At 43.9% G+C, this 19,128-nt stretch overlaps 1 protein-coding gene across 1 annotated transcript in view; it reads left to right on the top strand.

Annotated features, from left to right (window-relative positions):
• The first annotated feature begins 9,256 nt into the window (after positions 1-9,256).
• LOC105561741 (beta-1-syntrophin) overlaps positions 9,257-19,128 on the top strand; it is a 231,559-nt gene continuing 221,687 nt past the window's right edge. The window contains exon 1 of the mRNA XM_012011994.1: positions 9,257-9,833. Coding sequence (XP_011867384.1) covers positions 9,257-9,833 — 577 coding nt within the window. The remainder of the gene's footprint in view (positions 9,834-19,128) is intronic.

Here is a 19,128-nt window from a genome sequence, read left to right as displayed (position 1 = left end):
CACTTCCATCGGTCCCGATTCATTTATTCACTTTGACAAGTTTAACGCGCATACATAATGCACGTAGAAATATTTTGGTTATACATATTACCCCCTCCCCTCCTCCCCCCCCGCCTCGTTAAAAAGGGGCTGGCGCGAACACACAATACGTAAATAATTCACGCGGCTGTAATCTCGTGATTTACGGCGCGAGCGAAATATAATCGGCGACGGCGCGCACTCTGGAAAAAGAAACCGACGTCATCCGCGTCCGGCTGAAGCGGGCTCTGCATTTGAAAAATCATCTCCCCCGATATTACGCGACAATCGAATATGCCGTCGCGCCGCGCGCGCGGCGGCGGGCGGCGCGGTCGGCAAGGTAGGGCGCGAGGCGCGCGCGCGCCGCGTGACGTCATCGGATGGCGCGCTTCTCCCCCACTCCCGCGGCGGGCGGCAGGCTGGCTCATTGGCCGCCGCCGCCGTCGCCGCCACGGAGCGTACTGCGTTCTAGTCTCCTCAGTAGGCTTGGCGCTGTCGCGGAGTGAGGTTAGGTGAATTATCGCGGATTCCGCGGCGCGGCCACCGCGCCGTAACCGATATGGTCGCCCCGCGCGTAGCGTCGCGCGTCTCGCATCGCATCGGCCGCTCGTGCCACGACGGCGTTCGAATTTCAGGCGCGAGTTCCCGCCGACCCGCGGCGTGAGATCCCGTCGACTCGCCGCGTCGTCGCGTTCCTGGGCTCCTCGGGCGAGCGAGAGGACGGCTCGGTAGCGCACGACGATCGATGTGCGTGCATCTTCGTGGGAAATCGCGCTCTCGAGGTACGCCGCTCGGTTCTTTTTGTCCGGTGGGGGGTTCCGCGACTTTTCGAAAGGCCGGAGAAAGATCGGCGACGATTCCCGCGGAATTGGCTGTCAGTTTGAAAAATTGACCGTGGGGCGTCGCGGATCGGCGTGTCGTCGCGCGCGAAACAAGCCGGAGCCCGTCTGTCGGGCCTGAGAGCCCCGAGCCGGGAGTTTGAAGCGCGCCAACGTTTTCAGGTTACTCGCGCGAGATGTAATTTCGCGCGGCGCGCGTCGGCGATTTCGAGACGGAAACTCGGACGTCGCGAGGTACGTACGTTTGAGGAACGAATAAACTCGAGTCCCGAGCGTCCGATCCGAAATCTAATAACCGCGCCGGCTGCTAATTGTTGCCGCGAAGAGAGAAAGCGAGAGGGGAGCGCAATTCCGCCAAGTCGAAAGCTCGACCGCCGGCGTCCCGGAATGCCGCGGCACTCGGACATTAAAAGTTTCCAAGTGGCGGCTACCGCGCCTTAGGACTCGAACAGTGTGTCCGATCTCGGGTCTCTCACTCTCTCTCTTTCTCTCTCCGGAATCTGGAGCGTTGTGAAATGATAATCGGCGAGCCGTTTCCGGGATCGAGGCTGAAAAATCGGGCGCGCGGCTGGATTTTAACGTTCGTCGGCTAAAGGAAGGCGGGGGAGGCCGCGACGTACCTCGGCCGTTGACGGCGGGCCGCGAGAGGGAATCCCATTTGTCGCGCGGCGCGAGCGCTCGATCAAACGGCACACACCTCGCTGACTCGTCGTCGTCGTCGATATGTTCTCGTAGGAGCTCGCCGCCGCGGGCGAAAGTGAACGGGGAGGAGAGTGCGGCGCGCAAACCGAGAGTGAAACGCGTTTCTGCGGGAGTGGGTGTCCATTTGCGGGCGAGACGACGAATCGACTGGTCCATATTCAGTGTCCTACGGGCGGCTGCCGCTGCTGCTGCTTCTGTCCCTGCTGCCCCCCGCTCCTACCCTGTGCCGCGCGCGCTGACACTGGCGGACAGGTGACACACGGGTTATCTAAATCACCGATGCGCGGATCGAGCTGATCGAGCGGGGCTCGCAGATCAGGCGCCGATCCCCCTCCGGTGGGACAGGTCGCGGGTGATCGGGGGTTGGGCAGGAGGGGGGGGGGACCGGGGGAAACGGGACTGATCGCCGAAGGAGCGATAAAACATGTCGTGGCTGCTGAAAGGAGAGCCGACGGGCGGTTGTGTGATTGGCTCGCGCGCAGATCGAGGATCGTATTAGCCCCTGACTGGCAGTGACGCATGTCGTGAGCCACGTGAGAGCGACGGAGGAAGCGAGACACGCTGGACGTCACGCAGGACACCGGGATTCGCTAAGAGAGAGAGATAGAGAGAGCGAGAGAGCGTGAGGGATTGCGAGAGAAGGCCGCGATAGAAGTGTGTCGCGAGAGAGGCGGGGAAACGGTCGACGAGCCTCTTATTGCCCACCGGAAGCGGTCATATGCCTATACACGCGCTTAAAACGGTAAGTTGTACCTTGTGATGCACGCGTATATTGCATATTAACGTTTATGCGTCCCGCCCTGTTGTGCGTCTGCAACTCTGTGGCGCTTTCCGCCCCCTTTAACTGGCATTAAGCGAGCTTCGTTTCCCTTTAATTTGCCACTTTCGGGACTCTTTTTTTTAAGTTTACGCGCGGAAAAATTCTTTCGAAAATACGCTCGGTTTCAACGCGAGATCCTTGAGATGGAATAATATTGCGTTGAAGAGGAACTGTTTTTTTCAACGAAGCGCACTTTTATATAATTCAGCCGAGAAAATTGTCAAGTAGATTCAGCCCAAGTAGAGTGAAATCTCGCTCCAAAGGAGTGAAGATTTTTGTATATTGTAACGTACACAAAAATTTTCAATAATCGGAGCACTATTGCAACAGCGTATTCCTGAGACCAAATCAAGTAAAAAAACGTCCTGCACTACTTTTCCCTCCGACAAACAGTCATCGAGATATCATAAGCTAAATATCGAACAGGTTCTCGATTTCCTCTTGAATATCTCAAAAAAGTACTAGGCAAATCGGAAAGTGTTTCAGACAAAAGTTGTCCATACTATCTAGTAGAATAAGATAGTATAATAAACAATGGGGGATTCTGTTTGAAAAACATAGAGGTGACCTTGAAATCTCCGAAGCGCCTCCACTTTTTGAAAGAATATCACTAACCTGTTATGGCTCCCTTGATGTAGCACAACTTTCGTAATTACAATCTTTTCACATCTCTGAAAATAGCGGAGATATTCGAGGTGGACAAAGTTATTGCCTCACTCTGTATATTTTACTGAACTAAAATGTATGGTACAATTTCTAAACGCTCTTGTAAAATTGTTCAAAATACCACGTTGTCTCACGACCACACGATCTTCAGGATAAATTTTCAGAGAAAATTCTCCCCGTGCACGAGTCGATCTGACACTTCTTCTTTCTTCTGTGTAATGTCGACAAAAATTTCCCAAAAATCTGCCCTACATTTATAAATTGAAATGTATCACAAGCCCCTATCTGAATCTCCGAAGGGGGCAGAATACAATAGACATTTCTCATTAAGTTATACAGTACTTTTATCAGTTGTACAAGTTTGTATTAGCTTCGCCAGTTTGAACTGTCCGGCGTCGCCCGGGAGTGTCGAGGGAACGAAACCACGGGGAGAGGGCGTCCAGGTTTCACGGTAGCCCATATGTATTCTCCGCGAGGTCCTAGAGAGTAACTGTTCGGTCCAAATCGGTCAAAGAGTTTAGGAGTTAATTGGGGACACACGGGCGGACATTCTATCTTACACATAGATATAGTAAGCTTGCGTTTTCGCTCTACGCGAAACATCTTGCATACGATATCGATTATCTACTTCACTCCGGTCTGACGCCGCCGTGACGACTGGAAGAAAATAAATTAATTAAGCGCGAGATAAAAGTTTTAACGTGCCGGACAAGTGATGTCCGGCTAATTGTATGCACCTGATAGGGAACGAATAGCGCGCACAGCTCTAGCGAAATTGGGTAACGACGAGTCGACGACGTTCGACCCGGCGGGGACGAAGACACGGGTGATGTTCGAGGAGTGCGAACACGACACGCACGGGGCGGGAGGGAGGGAGGTGGATTATTCGCGTGGCTATGAAAACGCCACCGGGTAGAGATTGTACCGGATGGCGTAATTGAATTAGACCGGAGACGAGCACGTAAAACCAGTCGGCACTCGCGGCTTTTCGCTCGCCGTCGATGGCAACGGCGGTGCCTGCCGAACGCGCTCGCCGGGAGGAACAATGCGCGTTGCGGTGAAAAACACGCTGCAAAAATCACAGGGGAGGGGGGATTAAAAAATGCGGATGGATTACGTTATGTATTTGTCGTAGTCGTGGTGCTTTAATCGCGGCTCACGGAAAAGTAATATTCTCGCGACAAAATTATCATCAGTTACAACTTTCGGCGAAAGTGCACGCACAATTCGCAATTTCATGACGCGAGGACGAAACTTGGAACGTTTTTGGGGGGATATTTTTACAAGGGTGTTGTTTCGCGCTGGGTTTTGCGTTAAACTTGTGAATCTATATGTATGTATATGAAGTTGTTGGCATTGATCTGTTTATCTGGAATAATTTACAGAAACTGCAGTCCAAACGGTAGAGAAATGTAGGGAGTGTAAAAGATTGGCTCGGCGTTTAGACGTTTGTCATTTTCATTATTATTTTAAAACTATTATTTTTGAATCCTGCGAGGCTGAAATATGCGCTGCAAGTGGTACACACGATAAAAGAGTGAAATTTACATAAACACGGAGTCTGAAAATACTTTCTTTCCGCGCTGTAACACAGTGTTGAGACTACATTAACCGCTATGAAAATCGAATACGGCAAACGTAATAATAACACGGAAATGCTTGTTTAAATGTTTTTCTAGATTATCTAAACGGTTTTTATTCTTAATTTTATTTAAAGTGCTATCCTGTATACACGTTGCTCAGGTGGATACGCGGACATGGATCCTTTAAATAGATGCAAATTTTGTTCTCGCGATTAATTGGGCAGACATGTTTTTCTAATTAAAGCAATTTATACCGTGGGCATTTCAGGGATTTTATGCTAAACGTCTTCTCGAATTATTTTACGCTTTTTATTCTTGAAGGGCAAAAGAAATGAAATAAGAAGCGACACGAGTAGAACAACGTCGAACAAAATGTGCTTCGAACTCTTAGAGGTTTCCAAGTTGATTCACACCGGATTCACGCTGATGAGAGTGTCGGCCGTTAGCATTAGATATTACGGAATAAATCTTCGCGTTTGGAAGAAACAAAGGGTGGTCTCTTTGCGAAATTTTCCTCCTCGTTTTCCGCGCGTTATCTTTTTCCGAGGCTTCGGTTGTTTATATTAGTGGTGTAAGACGCGTCGATGAGAATTCGCGCGCGGATGTTAAAAGAATTCGGACATATTTTTCTTTGAAGAATAAAATTTATCTTTACAAGATAGAGGTACACGTAGTAGCATGTATACGGCACTGTCAGGCCCTTTGGAAAAACCAATAACCTCAGCGTGCGTTGGATACTAGTAGTTTATGGCCACTGAGTGCGCGTGTGCAAGAGAAAGAGAAGCACGGAGTGAAAGGGTGGTGGATCGGGGGGGTGTAACTGAAAATGCGAATGAAAGAGATGGGAGAGGGGAAAAAAAGGGAGAGGTGCCACCGTTTTGAATGGAAATATTGCTAACATTTGTGTTTATTTTTCGTGCATGTACCTATTGTAACGACTACCAGATGATCGAAATCATATCATACTGGATAGATTGACGACCGTAGACAAATGCAATAAGCCTCGCTTTTGTTTCACTGAACGCATAGAATTATTTCATTGATAAAAATTAACGAATTTTGTTTATTGTTTGCGGAGGATATATATATTTTATTGTACGAATTATTGGGAGGCGAGGAATAACGGGAAACCCCGCGGTATCTTTGTTATGTAATGAGCTTAGTGCATCTTATATTTAATTGCACAATAATAATTGTAACAATAAATTGTAATATTACGGGCGACTATTACAAATTAATTCTGCACGTAAAAGCAATTAACGTCGCACGTGTTTTAAGTATTTAGCTAATAGTCGTTTTCAAATTAAAAAATCATTAGGATTCTCTTATGCAAATAGACTTTGCTGGAAAAAACAAATTAATTCGCGATATAAAAATTTTTTAAAAAATTTCAGAGACTGAATTTTCATGTCTATTAAACATCTAATTGAATTGCAAGACGAATTAATTCGCAATGTAAAAATTAAAAAAAATTTTCAGAGCACTTTTAGACATCCAATTGAATTAGATCGTTATTTAATATCGAAAAATGGGGGTTTCCGTGCGAGGATTGTGAATAAATATAAAAGTAACGAAATCTTTTTTCAACATAATCTCGTCGGACTTGTACTTTAATCGAATAATTTTCGAAGAACCGAGAGTCCCGCACATTCTACACCCCATATCCGCGTTGTCGTTTATTCCCGCGGTATAATGTATGCGCGTAATGCATTTTCCGTTTATTCAGTATCCAGTCGAAATTTTCCAAACCTTCTATCCTGCTCTCTTCCCCCCCTCGGCCGTCACGCTCTTTCCACATTGCATGGGCATGCAGTTGGCCGCATTCGTTCGTGCACGTATATCGACTGAAACGACCGTGCGACGTCTGTTTCCGCATTTTAATACTTCGCGCGGATCAATTTGGTTAAAATGGTGCCCGCCGCCCGCGCGCGAGCTGCTCGCCGCGCAACGCTTTTTACATTTTTATTCGTACTGTTAAAAGCCTATTTACATGTTATATTGCCAAATATTTTGTCAACGGCTTTTAGGATGGATTACGTTAGTTCAACTTAATTATTTTGTAAAATATGTCAACAATTTATTGCCCGTTCCAAGTTTTACATGATACAATTTTAATATTCTTTTTCAGATTCTTTCAAATAAAATTTATATCCTCGGAATTTTGAGAACGTAAAGTGTTCGACTTCTCGAAGCTTTACAGTTCATTCATTTTTAAGACTCGTGTTTATGCACAGATCTGTACTTAAAATTTTAGAAAATAACAGTCATCAAATGGTTTAATTATATATAACGCAAGACAGAAAAAATATATAAAATTAATAAAAATAATTGTTATTGTTAATTCTGTCATGATATCAAACTAATACGAACTGATTAATTCTTAACTTATTTTGCGAGCTCAACTCGAAACTGCAATATTTCGGAAATATTTAATTCAGGAAACAGTTTGAATCAAATCGATATATCGTTAATTTCTTATTTTCGGTCACTTTTATGCGATTACAATAATCTAGTATCGACGTATCCGTAACCATTTAATATTTTATGACGACATTTCGCGCTTAGGTAATTTATGTAGTACATATCTGTATTTAGATTGAAGCTGTAAAAGGTGATACATTTTGTATCACTGCTTGCGTGTACACACTTTTATTTACATTAATCATTTTTGTATAATCATATTATTATACATTATTTCTCAATTACGCTTCTAAATACAGAACGATATAAATCCGTTTTTCTTGGACTAATTTGTAAGATATCTTTATCTTCATGACACTGAAGCCGTGTAGTGACACGCGATGCCTTTCAAAGTTTGCGTTAATAGTAACAAAGGGGAATGTAATTCAATATTTTTATTGAAAATATAAGGAGAATTTAGAGCCTCGGGACTTCCAATAGGAAGAAAATTCCCATACAGTTGGTGTTTTTATATATTTTCTTAGTAAGTAAAAAATAGGCTTGAGGAATAAAAAGACCCCAGGAGGAAAACTTGAGTCTTAAAGATTTAAGAATCAAACGATTATGAAGCTTGAAATATTAACATGCCTGAATAGATTTACATTGTGGTAAAAGAGATTGTCATTTAGAAAAATCTTTGGACGTGTTTGCTTCATGAAAATAATTGATAAATTGTTTCAACCTGCGCTACAAATTTATGATCCCAAAAGGCGCCAGATGTTAATTGGAATATCACATGGAAAGCATGCGACGTTTATACACATGGATACACACGATCCATAAAGACACCTCGTGCATTTTCACGTAAGCGACACGAAGGCAGAACTGGCGCAGGACTAATTCCCAGAGACAAACACTTTAATTATAACCTTGCCACATATCTACGTGTCGTCATATTATCGTATTAAACGCGGTCGTTGCCGCGCCCTGCCATATTCCATTGCTTTTGCGTAGGACTGTATTGAGGTAGCTTTCTGGGAAAATTCATTTGCCAAAAACATCGAGTTCCGTGTAAAGTAACCCAGTGATAAAGGATCGATTCATCTTTCGGATTTTGAAGCTGTTTAAAGAGTCACGTTGACTGCTTTACTCGCGTTTTCATTTTCGAAAAAGAGAATATCATGCTATTTTTTTCCTCTCCCCCCGTTAAACACTAAACATGCTACTTTAGTCCCTTCGAATTCGATGGGACTCCGAAATTTGTAATCATGAATTCTTGATTTCATTTGTTTTGCAGATTTCGGAGTTTCCTTGTTTTACGAACTAATGATCTCTAACCAAACATTCTCCTCGAATCATTCTCCCGGATTCATTAAAACTTTGAGAATTAATTAAAAACAAAGTGTATGCGAATTAGTTAAAAACTATCACACATACACACGGCCGGCACACGTATGCGCGAACGTGCGCGCACACCCGCACACGTCTCTACATAATGTATATATTTATGTTTACATATTTACATACGCGTATACATAATATAAGGAGTACATTGCGCACATATGTCGCGAGCGCGTGCAATTTTCTTCTAATTATTTACTTTCTGTTGCTCCCATATACTGTTTCACGCGGACAGTGGTAACGCTATTGTTGCGGCGCGATACTGGATTGATGGAAATAATGGTGTAGGAGGAAAACAAAGAGAGCTCGGCCACGTCACTGTCGACCGCTATCAATTATTTTCAAATTACGAATTTCGCCAGCATATAGTACAATTGATTTATTCACGTCGTCGAGTACCGGCGCCATTTATTCGCGATGCACTATAGCGTCCATTTTATATGTTGTCATTTTTCTCGAGCTTTTCATTGAAAATCGACCGAGGCGTAAGATAAATAAATGAAGATTTTTTTCCCCCCCCAAATCCCCGGCTTTTCCATGAAAACGCGTCTCCCCGGCGCTACAAAGCGCGCATTTTTCGCACAAAGTTACTCACTTCCAATTTCACTTTTACCCTCGCCGTTCATAACTCGCGACAGATAGCTTTTCCGGATGTTTATTTGTAAGGGGATTTTTTCCCCCCTTGTTCTCCGATTTCCGCTCTCCTTTAATACGCAGTCACAGAGTTTTGCACGCGTATAAATATTTTAAGGTGGATAGACGCAGGAGGGAAGCTGATCCGCGCGATTATTGGTGTGTTGCAGCGTACAGCTTGCGAAGAAATCGAAATGGTAGAGCTGTGCGGCAGCGGCCAAGCTTCTTCGGCCATGGGCGTGATGGGCATCGGCTCGATGGTGACCGCGGCGACGTCGTCGTCCTCCTCGTCGACCACCACGACCACGGGCGCCTCGTCCTCGGCGTCGGGACGCGCCGGTATCCTCGAGACCCAAGTGCGCGGCCAGTGGTATCGCGTGTTCGTCTCCCTCGAAGACGATTATCTCAGCATTTCCCTCGACGAGAGCTGCGAGACCGGCAACAACGCCCTGAACAACGGCAACATCAACAACAACAACGTGGACAGCCTGAACGATCCGGACGTGCCCGACTCGGTGGCCAATCAGAAGCGCATTGTCCGCGTGGTGAAAAGTGACAACAATGGCCTGGGGATTTCGATTAAGGGCGGCAAGGAGAACAAAATGCCGATCCTCATCTCCAAGATCTTCAAGGGCATGGCGGCGGACGCTACCGAGCAGCTTTACGTCGGCGACGCGATTTTGGCGGTCAACGGCGAGGATCTGCGCGAGGCGACGCACGACGAGGCGGTGAAGGCGCTCAAGAGGGCCGGCAAGATCGTCGAGCTCGAAGGTAAGGCTTTGTTATTTCTATTCCTCGATAAGAGCGCCGGTGGAAATTGGCCGGGAAGCGTCTCGCGATCAATTCGGAATACGGCGTCGCAAGTCCATATTACCGTGGATAACGCGCAGTTTGCGTCATACAGCTATATTATACGGGAAACATGCGATATACCAATTTCACCCGTGACGCATTGTTCCTCGGCAACTTTGCGCGCAAGTTTCATGGATCCGTACCTCGGCGGAAGATAGATGTACACGAGCGACGCAAAACATTCCTGACATATGCGGCATTAAATTCCGCGTCTTTATTCGCACTCTATTTGTGCCGTTTGTCATCTCTCGTGTACTTAGGAAGGGGTTTGGAGAAAAACAAGTAAGGGAAGAATGCATTTGTAAGCGCCACCTAGGGCTTTTAGTTGGATTGGTGCGTCGGGGCTGCGTCGCCGTGCAGCCGACTTGAGGAAGAAGGTCGGCTATTTCCTTTTACACACTGGTAGATGACTGGCCCCCCGTGTGCCCTTTGCACCGGAAATCAAGAATCTGAAAATGCATCGGGAGAATGGCCGGTGGAAAAACGTATGTCTTCTGAATATGTAAACCCGGAAATGGGATGAGAATGCATTGCACATTGTTTCCAAGGTTTCCAGTTTTTGATAAAAGTAAAAAACACCCTCGACTTTAATTAGCCGATCGGCGCGTAAAACTTGGTCACCGCGAATCGGGATCCAATTTTCCCTTTAACCAAGTAAATTCTTGGAGCAAATAAATATGTAAATTTTGAGGAATCTCGATTGTCTCTTCCCCTAATTTTCGCGTCGTTGGGCCGATCGAACGATCGTTTTTTTTCCCCCCACTAATCCGCGATTTCCTCCGCACCCTCGCATTCCGCGTAAAACTGAAATACAAATGGGGTTTGAATGTGCGCGTGAGACTGTGGCGCTATTATACGCACACGCATCATTTGGAATCTCGCGCGGGCGCTTCCTCCCCGGCTCTTCCCTTTCATCGCGCACGTCATTACTTTACCGCCCTCGTCTGCGACTGTCATTTGTATCTAACCGGGTCCGACAATGAGATAGGAATATGCATTTTTCTGCACCTCGCATCCCCCACCCGATACGGCGCCTCGGGGGCCCCTTCCAACGTGGAGAAGGCTATCATATTTCGCCGTGCGATCGCGCGCCGTGCCGTATCGTTATTTTCTCGCGTCTCAAAAGCTAGAAAATGCCGGGCCGGTTGTTACCGGGCTATTTCAATCCGAAACCCTTCCCCCTCGTCCGCTCGCGCCGCGACCTACAGAGGGGCGCGACAAAAGGAGTTCCGTCTTGACGAATGGGGGTTGCCCGCGTACGTCCCGATCGAAAGAACCACTTACGGGGGCGCAGCAAATAATGAAGCGCCTTCAAACCGGTTGAATCTTGAGTTTCTTCCGTCAAGAGGCACTTTTCGCTTCAATTTTATGCGGAATGTCTAATGAGAAATACTTGAGTTATGGAACTACTTGTGTTGGGTGAAGCTCATTAAAAATTTCGCGCGCTACAAGTTTAATATTATGAATTAATTATCGAAGCAAAATGCCTAATTCTACGAATTCGCGAGAACTTTTGGCGATCCGGAAGTTAGGGGAAATTTCGACGAGGGAAATCATATATGATATATTGCAAAATAATCTTTCGCTACCTGTGAAGATCCTCGAAGAATTGCGCGTACATATTTTCGAGTCGCCTCGAGAACTGAGATACGAGAGGGAAAAATACGTACGTATAATGTGAGTTGGGCTAATCAAATTCTTATTCAAATCTTACTGAGACGAACTTTGACTCGTGGCGATCTGGAGGTTTGTAGAAAATTTCGACAGGGGAAATTTATATACCAAATATATCGCAAAGTGACCTTTGCAATCTGCGCGAATCGTTGGAAAATTGCGCGTACTTTTGCAATTGTGTCGTGAACTGAGAAGTGGAACGAAATTTCCACACATGTAATTATAAGTTTGATCTATTTAGAAAATCCTCATTAAAATCCTATTAAAATAAAACGGACTTTGACAGAGGATAGTAAAAATCCGTACAATTAAAATAACGTTCAAAGGAGCTAACGAACCAGATGCACGTGTTAAAAATATTTCTATTTATAAATGTAATACAAACGCTTCGACCTATAATCAGGTAATTTTCAGTGTATTATAGAATTTTTTAATATTAAACGTTACGTATAACAGTGCTTTTGCTATAAGAGTGATCTTTACATCGAAATTTAATGTCCAAATGACGAATAGCAGAAAGTTGAAATGACAGAATTCTGAAGGGTAATCCAGAAGTATGCAATTAATGTTCATAGATAATGTAATAACAGCGAGTGTAATGAAAATGGTCTCATTTGGCTGAGTACACATGGAAAGTATTTGCCCGCATTCTGAAAATTATGTAATCGTGGGACAGCACGGCATTTTGAGTAACTTTATGAGAGTATTTTGAAATTTCGCCATATATTTTGCTATAGTAAAATATACACCGAGCCTCGGTTTTTCATTCTCTGGCTAATTGTTAACCAGAGTCGACTCTCTGTCCATTGTCGGATAATAACAATAGAAAACGATGGAGAGTCGACTAACTGGTTAACCAGTTAACCAGTTAACCAGAAAATGAAAAACCAGGTCTAAGTATGTGGTAAAATTTCAAAAACTCATAGAATTCGTCGAAATATGTTGTTCCACGATCGCGTATTATAATTTTCAGGATAAATTCTAAGTGAAAATTCCCTCCGTGCATATTCACGTGTGGAGTTACGACGATCGAATATAGGAAATTAGATCGTGCGTGTACGCGAAATTCGCAGTTAGGCGCGAAAGTCATGGCGACGCTCTTGCGATACGATCTTCGTAAGGCACAATGCCCGAGTTCGCGTGACTTTTCCGCAATGGTTATCTGTTCGCCGCTCCATAATTTCCGTACTGGATCTAGGAAATTCTGTCTGTGAAATATCGCATGTCCTTGATTGGGGCGCATCGCGAACGAATTGCACAAGCGCGCGTGTACGTTATGCTTGCGTAATAGTCGCGCACGTATGAGGGAATTATCGCGCGGCGCGTTGCACGAGATAAAATAATGTGTCTTTTATGTATGAGTTACCGCAATAAATGCTTTTTTTTCCCCTAACGCGCGTTTTAATGCGGCGAGTAACGCGATCACGACCGGAAATGTCATGTCGCGCGGGAATCTATCGTTGGCACGTAATGTTTCCGTATTTACGAATTTTGTAAAAATTTGGATACAAGTTTCAACGTGGAAAATTCGACGCAATTTTTTACCGAGCGTAATTTGCGAAATACAATCGAAGTCAATCCTAATCTAATCGGATCTAATTTACCGCTGAATGTTGCAAGCAACTTGCTAAATAAAGTGTGCGCGGAGGAGATTAATCGGTGTGACGCTTAATGAAACTGAGAATATAAAATTTTTCTATGGAAATATACTTTCTAAGGCGACGTCTTTTAATATAAAAGTGGTAGCAAGTATTTATTGTGTTTGTTTTACGATTCCCTCGAAACCTATTCACGTTACGACTCTCTTCTATAAACCATGCATACGACATTTCACGTTATGGCGCACAGAGAAAGGATCAGCCACTAAAATAAGACGTCTCATTTTTCGCTGTACATACTGTATGTACGGTATCCTGCCATTTATTTAGCGTAAACTCTTCGATACAAGATGTCTGTGCAAAAGCAAAATGAGATTTGTCGAACGACTTGACGTTTCGCCAAGGATATTAATGTTACGTTGCTTTGCATTTCTTATTGTTCTCCATTGTTGAAAAAACTTCTCCCTCGTAATTGACATGACCTCATGAGTTTCCTAATCGCTGTACCAATATCGGAAAATACTGACCTAAACGAGTAATAGCGAGTCTGGTAAAAATTTCAGACGCAATGTGTCGGGTCTCTATATCTATAAGACAAAAGTGAAGAGGAGTGTCATCACTTTTTTTTTTCTTTTAAACGATAAAGTTTCCAAGTTTACCGAAACTAGATTTAACTGTCCTCGCGCATCACGACTCCTAAATGAGTGCGGGCTATATCGAGGCTCTCACTTTTGGAAATATCGATAGTTTGTTTAACCTATATAGTAATGTACATTTTAAAATGGGAAGCCCTTTTTAGATCCCAAGGCATTAAGCCCCAAGTCATACGCCAACCATTCTTTTATTAACAATGCGAGGCTCCTTCAACTGAGGAGTAAAGCGGTATACAGTGAACCTAAGAGCTGCTTCCGGTGACTTAGAGACGTGTTCAGTTCGTAAAAAAAATGTACACCGCCACGTGTACGATAATAATTTGTGATAGTAATTTGTAAAAACTGGGAAATTCTAATAGCAACGTGATGTTGATTAACAAGATACATCTAATTACTTGTTGCTAGGAACTAATTAGCAGTGCACATAGAGATAGAGGCACATTAGAGAGCGCTCGTTTTACAAGCCTGAGCTAATAATTAGCTCGCCTCCTCGTCATTAATTGCACGGCATACAAACGGCGATCTCGCGCAACAATGGGCCGCAGTCGATTGTAGTTGTCGAAAAAGTGATTATGGAATGATTATGTAATGCGTAATGACAGTACGCTCGCAATTGTTTATAACTTTGATAAAGCGCTCGCAGAAAGTTTGCGCGTGCGTATGCGCGTGAACGAACACACCGCGGCGGCGTATCGAAGCCTCAATACAAATCAATGTCCACGTGATTTATGTGGAATAGAATTTGTAGGATTTCAGTTTATGATTTTTACAACGGAACGTATTAATAACCGTGCGATAGGATTTATGGTTTATATCAGTGTAAAAACACACGAGGCTAATTTGAGCGAGAACGTTGATGCCAGATAAATAATTCTTTTATTTGCACAATTAAATCACCGGAACGTTTCGATCATACATTTTAGTCATTTTCGGCCGTGTAATTAATCTTTCATATTAATTGCGCCGACAAATTGCAATTGTACAAGCGAGTAAGATGCACGATCAAAAGTCGATTTCATTGCAAATGATAGAAACATTTTTAATAGACCGGAAAGAGTGGTTGCACTTTGATTTCAATGATTTTATCGAAATCTGTAATGCAACAACTTCACGAAAATAATTGGCAACAAACTTTGAGACCGAAGGCAGAAGCATCTGTATATACTCTCGCGTCTTAGCTTAGGTGCTCGTTAAGTGGTGACTTAAATTAAATAAGAAAGTTAGACGAGAGTTAAGTTAATTGGCATACAGGGATCAATAGAATTGCGTTAACCCGTTCACATGACCAAATTATTTCTGGAGAAGGACCTAAACCCTCGAAACGTCGCGCTGTATTTGATTTTATTTTATTAAGCACGTGCCAGTTAAGGTCGACTGAAACTTATGTATTGATAGATTATTTCTTGTTTATTATTATTAACAATTTAATTCAATACGGGGAGGAAGGGTTATTGTAATGAATGCTAAGTATAGCATTTGAAATAATTTATCAAATCGTTGAGCGATTTTTATAACACGCGAATTCACTGACGACAATGATTCCACCTGACGAAAACCTGTGTTATATGTCCGGTATTTGACGGCGCGCAGGACAGGTTGGAAAAAGACGGCATATGGATTCGCTTAGTAATTTAATTGGCCACCTCCACCTGTGCCAGGTTTAAATGGCTTTTACGCTTCAAATTGATTAACAATTAGGTTGAATAATCCGACACAGCTGGCTACAGGAAAATTTCCTTTATTGTAACACAACGTTTCGGCCATGGGCCCTTTTCAAGAAGGCTGCAGAATACACTTATTCGACCTAATTGTTAATTAATCACTGGCGATTCGATATTCCAAATTTTATTATTATTGTTTAACCGTGACTCGAGCCTGACAAGGGACCAGAGGCAAGAAACGTAAGTGGGACTCAGTGGCTGCGAAAAGGGGTGAAAAGAGATCCACTTGAAATGGACGAAGGGACATTGCATTTAGTCTCCGGGCAGCCCGCGGATATTTTTAACTCGATGCTTAGCGATTAGCGCGTCGGGTTTCCCAAGGACGTCTGTCGCATTTATCTGTCGGCGATCCGTCGCATCCCTTATCGCTACCGATATCCACCGCATTGAGGGAGAAGCCGTAGCAGCCGCGACGCTAGCGACTTCCGTCGAAGTCGGGTCAAAGGCGTCCTTTGGAAGCATCCTTTCCCGACGTCTCGCGACTGTCGACGAGAAAATTACAGGCGAGATACACTCACGCGGCGGGAAACCGTAGCGAGAGGAAGGAAGGAAGGAAGGAAGAGAGACGGGAGCGGACGGGCGAGCGAGGCGCGCGCGATGCCGTCGTTCCTCATGCGGATACGCCGTAAATCATGACGAAGTACCGTAAAGGACGAAATGAAAGGCATGCGAGACACTGCGGAGCGATATATAAGACTCGTGAGGACGAGAGCGCGCAGCTCGTGCCTTATATCCGAGTCAGTATAGCGTGTCAGTACAGTGAGTGTTGTACTCGAGCCGCTCTCGTCGGCTAAGACGAGCGCAAGCCGGACCCGAAGCCTCTTGCCTCTGCGCCGTGTCTTCGCACTCGCGATTTTCACGACCTGCGTTTGGCATTTTTCATTCAATTCTTCGCGCGCATTTAATTTAAAAGACGCACGCGCCTCCACCTGACGTTACAACAAAGCGAGTTACACTCGAGTTGTCTACACGCGGCTTGACAAGTGTCGCTATAAATAATGACAGAATGCAGCGTGAACTATACTTTCTAATTGCAGAATGATGGACAAACGGTTATTAACTTGCGGAAATTAGATTATATTAGGAAAAAAAGGAACGTTAGATGTAAAACTGCAACGTTTCAAGCGAAACGTGACGACAGTGATCGGGCGAAGCATGAATCGTTCCTGTCGTGCGTAATTACTGTTAGACGGCTGCAATTGTAATACATAACGGCCTATGCTCAACCGGAAGACATCGCGTTTTTGTAATTACCACCGCGGAATCGCACGTTCGCCATTAAATGCAAAGTAACTCGGCTAGTGATGGCGGTGAACCCCGCGCACGGTAATTGTTGAGAATTTATGTGTAACGGAATATTGAAACGACTTAAAATGCTCTCGCAATAACAGCCGGCAATAATTAATAACGTGAACGGAAGATATATATTTTTTTTTCGAAACAAGAAGCACACTTTCGCGATGATAAATTTTCCATATGCCACTGGTTTATGAGTCGGCGGCTTTGCGTAAAATATTGGACCGGTGAATAAGTGATGCGGGGGACACACATTTTCCCAATGGAAATTAAACTTTTATTAGCTGATAAAAGATTTCGGTCTCCTTGTAAAGTCTCTGCAAGCGTAAGAGCTTCCGTAGAACGTTTGTTTTACTTCATTACCGTGCGGCTTAATAGCCCCATCACCGCGCTGTTTATTCCATAAATAAGGATTTGCCAAAATAGAAAATATTTCAGATCAACGACGCGCTCGGGAAAATATCACTTTTATAATTGCTGACTATTTTACATTATACCCTCAGAAGGGATTTCCGTTACCGAGACAAAAAATATTTCTTGACGCATTTATATTTCTCACAACCTCATTTAGTATAAAAATAAGACAATATCAAAAGAAAATCATCCTCTATCGAATTAAAAAAAGATTGTAAACTTACACAGGGTGTCTCCATCCATCCACGACGAAAGACTATACATGCTATCATTTTATTCTAGATTTTAGAATTTTTCATTTGAGATTAAAATATTCCCTTTTCTCTGTAATAAATATGATTGGCGCTATATCGATCCTATTTCATGATACATAGAAGTGTAATAGCATTGGATCCGGAAATTTTTTCTGTGGGTGTATCCTTAAACCAGAGCCACACAATCGCAACTTACAGCTAAACATTCTCCAGCCATTTGTTCACGGGTTGTGTGTGAAATTGCATTGGTATTCTATTCGCGTATATTTTTGTCAGTAAAAGTTTATGCAAAAATAATTTGGAATACAAAAAGTATCTCTACCGCGGCGTTGATTGGAAATCTGCAGCTGTCGCTGCGCTTTTGCCAACGTGTTAAATCTCACGATATTGTCAATCATCTTGGATGCGAAGAGTTGTAATAATTTCGAATTTTATATATATATATATATATATATATATACATGTATAATCTTTTTACGTTGTGCGACAGCTATTGGCTCGAGGGCCATCACTGTCGCAGCGCGAGTCAGAGCACGAGTCCGCGTCACGATACATGATATATCATCGGAGATCCTCTATCTCCGCGATATAATGCAGTGGACTGCGTCACTTGCAGCCCCTTGCAGCCCTTTGCAGCCCCTCGCAGCTCGCTGTCGGCCGCGAGTGGGATTATCGCGGAACTTTCGAATTTATTGCGCGAAATAACACGACAATAATCATGTTAACACTTAATAATACGCGGCGGCCGTTCTGTCACCGACTTGCACATAGAGTTCTCGATTTTCTAGAACTTCGATTAAATCTCTCCGTAATTTCTATTGAAAAGAGATGGGATATAAAATAAAATGAAACTCCCCTCGATGGAAGTTTTATCGAACGACATTCAAAAAAATCTAAATTAAATGTCAGTCTTCTTAGTTTTTTAATCGTACACGTAAATTAACGTTGCGTAGATGTATACGTAAGGATTCGACGAATTGAATTTGATGAATTGAATTGAATTTTTCGATGTATATCGAAGAAACTGCACTGACACGTTTGGTTTTTATAAAAACAACAATCAACGCTTAATTTGAATTGACTATTCTCGACTTGTAAGTGGGTCTTATTATCGGTGACAAAAAGTCGTTTGCGCGAATCTGAAGTTTAAACACGCCTAACCGTCATCCTTTCTGCACGCAGAAAGCGCACAATCGCTACGATGGGATTGAACGAGTAAATGATACTGTAAAAGACTCTTCTTCTTCCTCGTGTATCAGGCTTAAAGCCTGTTTTGTCCAGTTCGTTATGGTGTTTTGAGCATTTGGTGTTACCTTCATCTTCGGCAGGCTGCTAACCTTGCCGAGGGAAACCTCCAATCTGTAGGGCTTTACCTCTAAAGCCCGTATCAGACTACAGAAGCCCGACTCTGACTCGACAGTACTGACTCGGACTCCCGACTATGATTCAACCGAGGATTCAACCAATTAAGCCCGTATCAGACTACAGACTCCCGACTCTGACTCGACTACTGACTCGGACTCCCGACTATGATTCAACCAATCGCAGTAAAGCACTTGGGAATAGACGCCCCTCTAACTGGTTGAATCATAGTCGGGAGTCGG

The sequence above is a fragment of the Vollenhovia emeryi genome, unplaced genomic scaffold, assembly GCF_000949405.1.
Source record: "Vollenhovia emeryi isolate VEMERY1.0 unplaced genomic scaffold, V.emery_V1.0 DF939202.1, whole genome shotgun sequence".
Taxonomy (NCBI): Eukaryota; Metazoa; Arthropoda; class Insecta; order Hymenoptera; family Formicidae; genus Vollenhovia; species Vollenhovia emeryi.
Note: the sequence above shows the minus strand (reverse complement) of the source record. Positions and strands in the feature narration are given on the sequence as shown.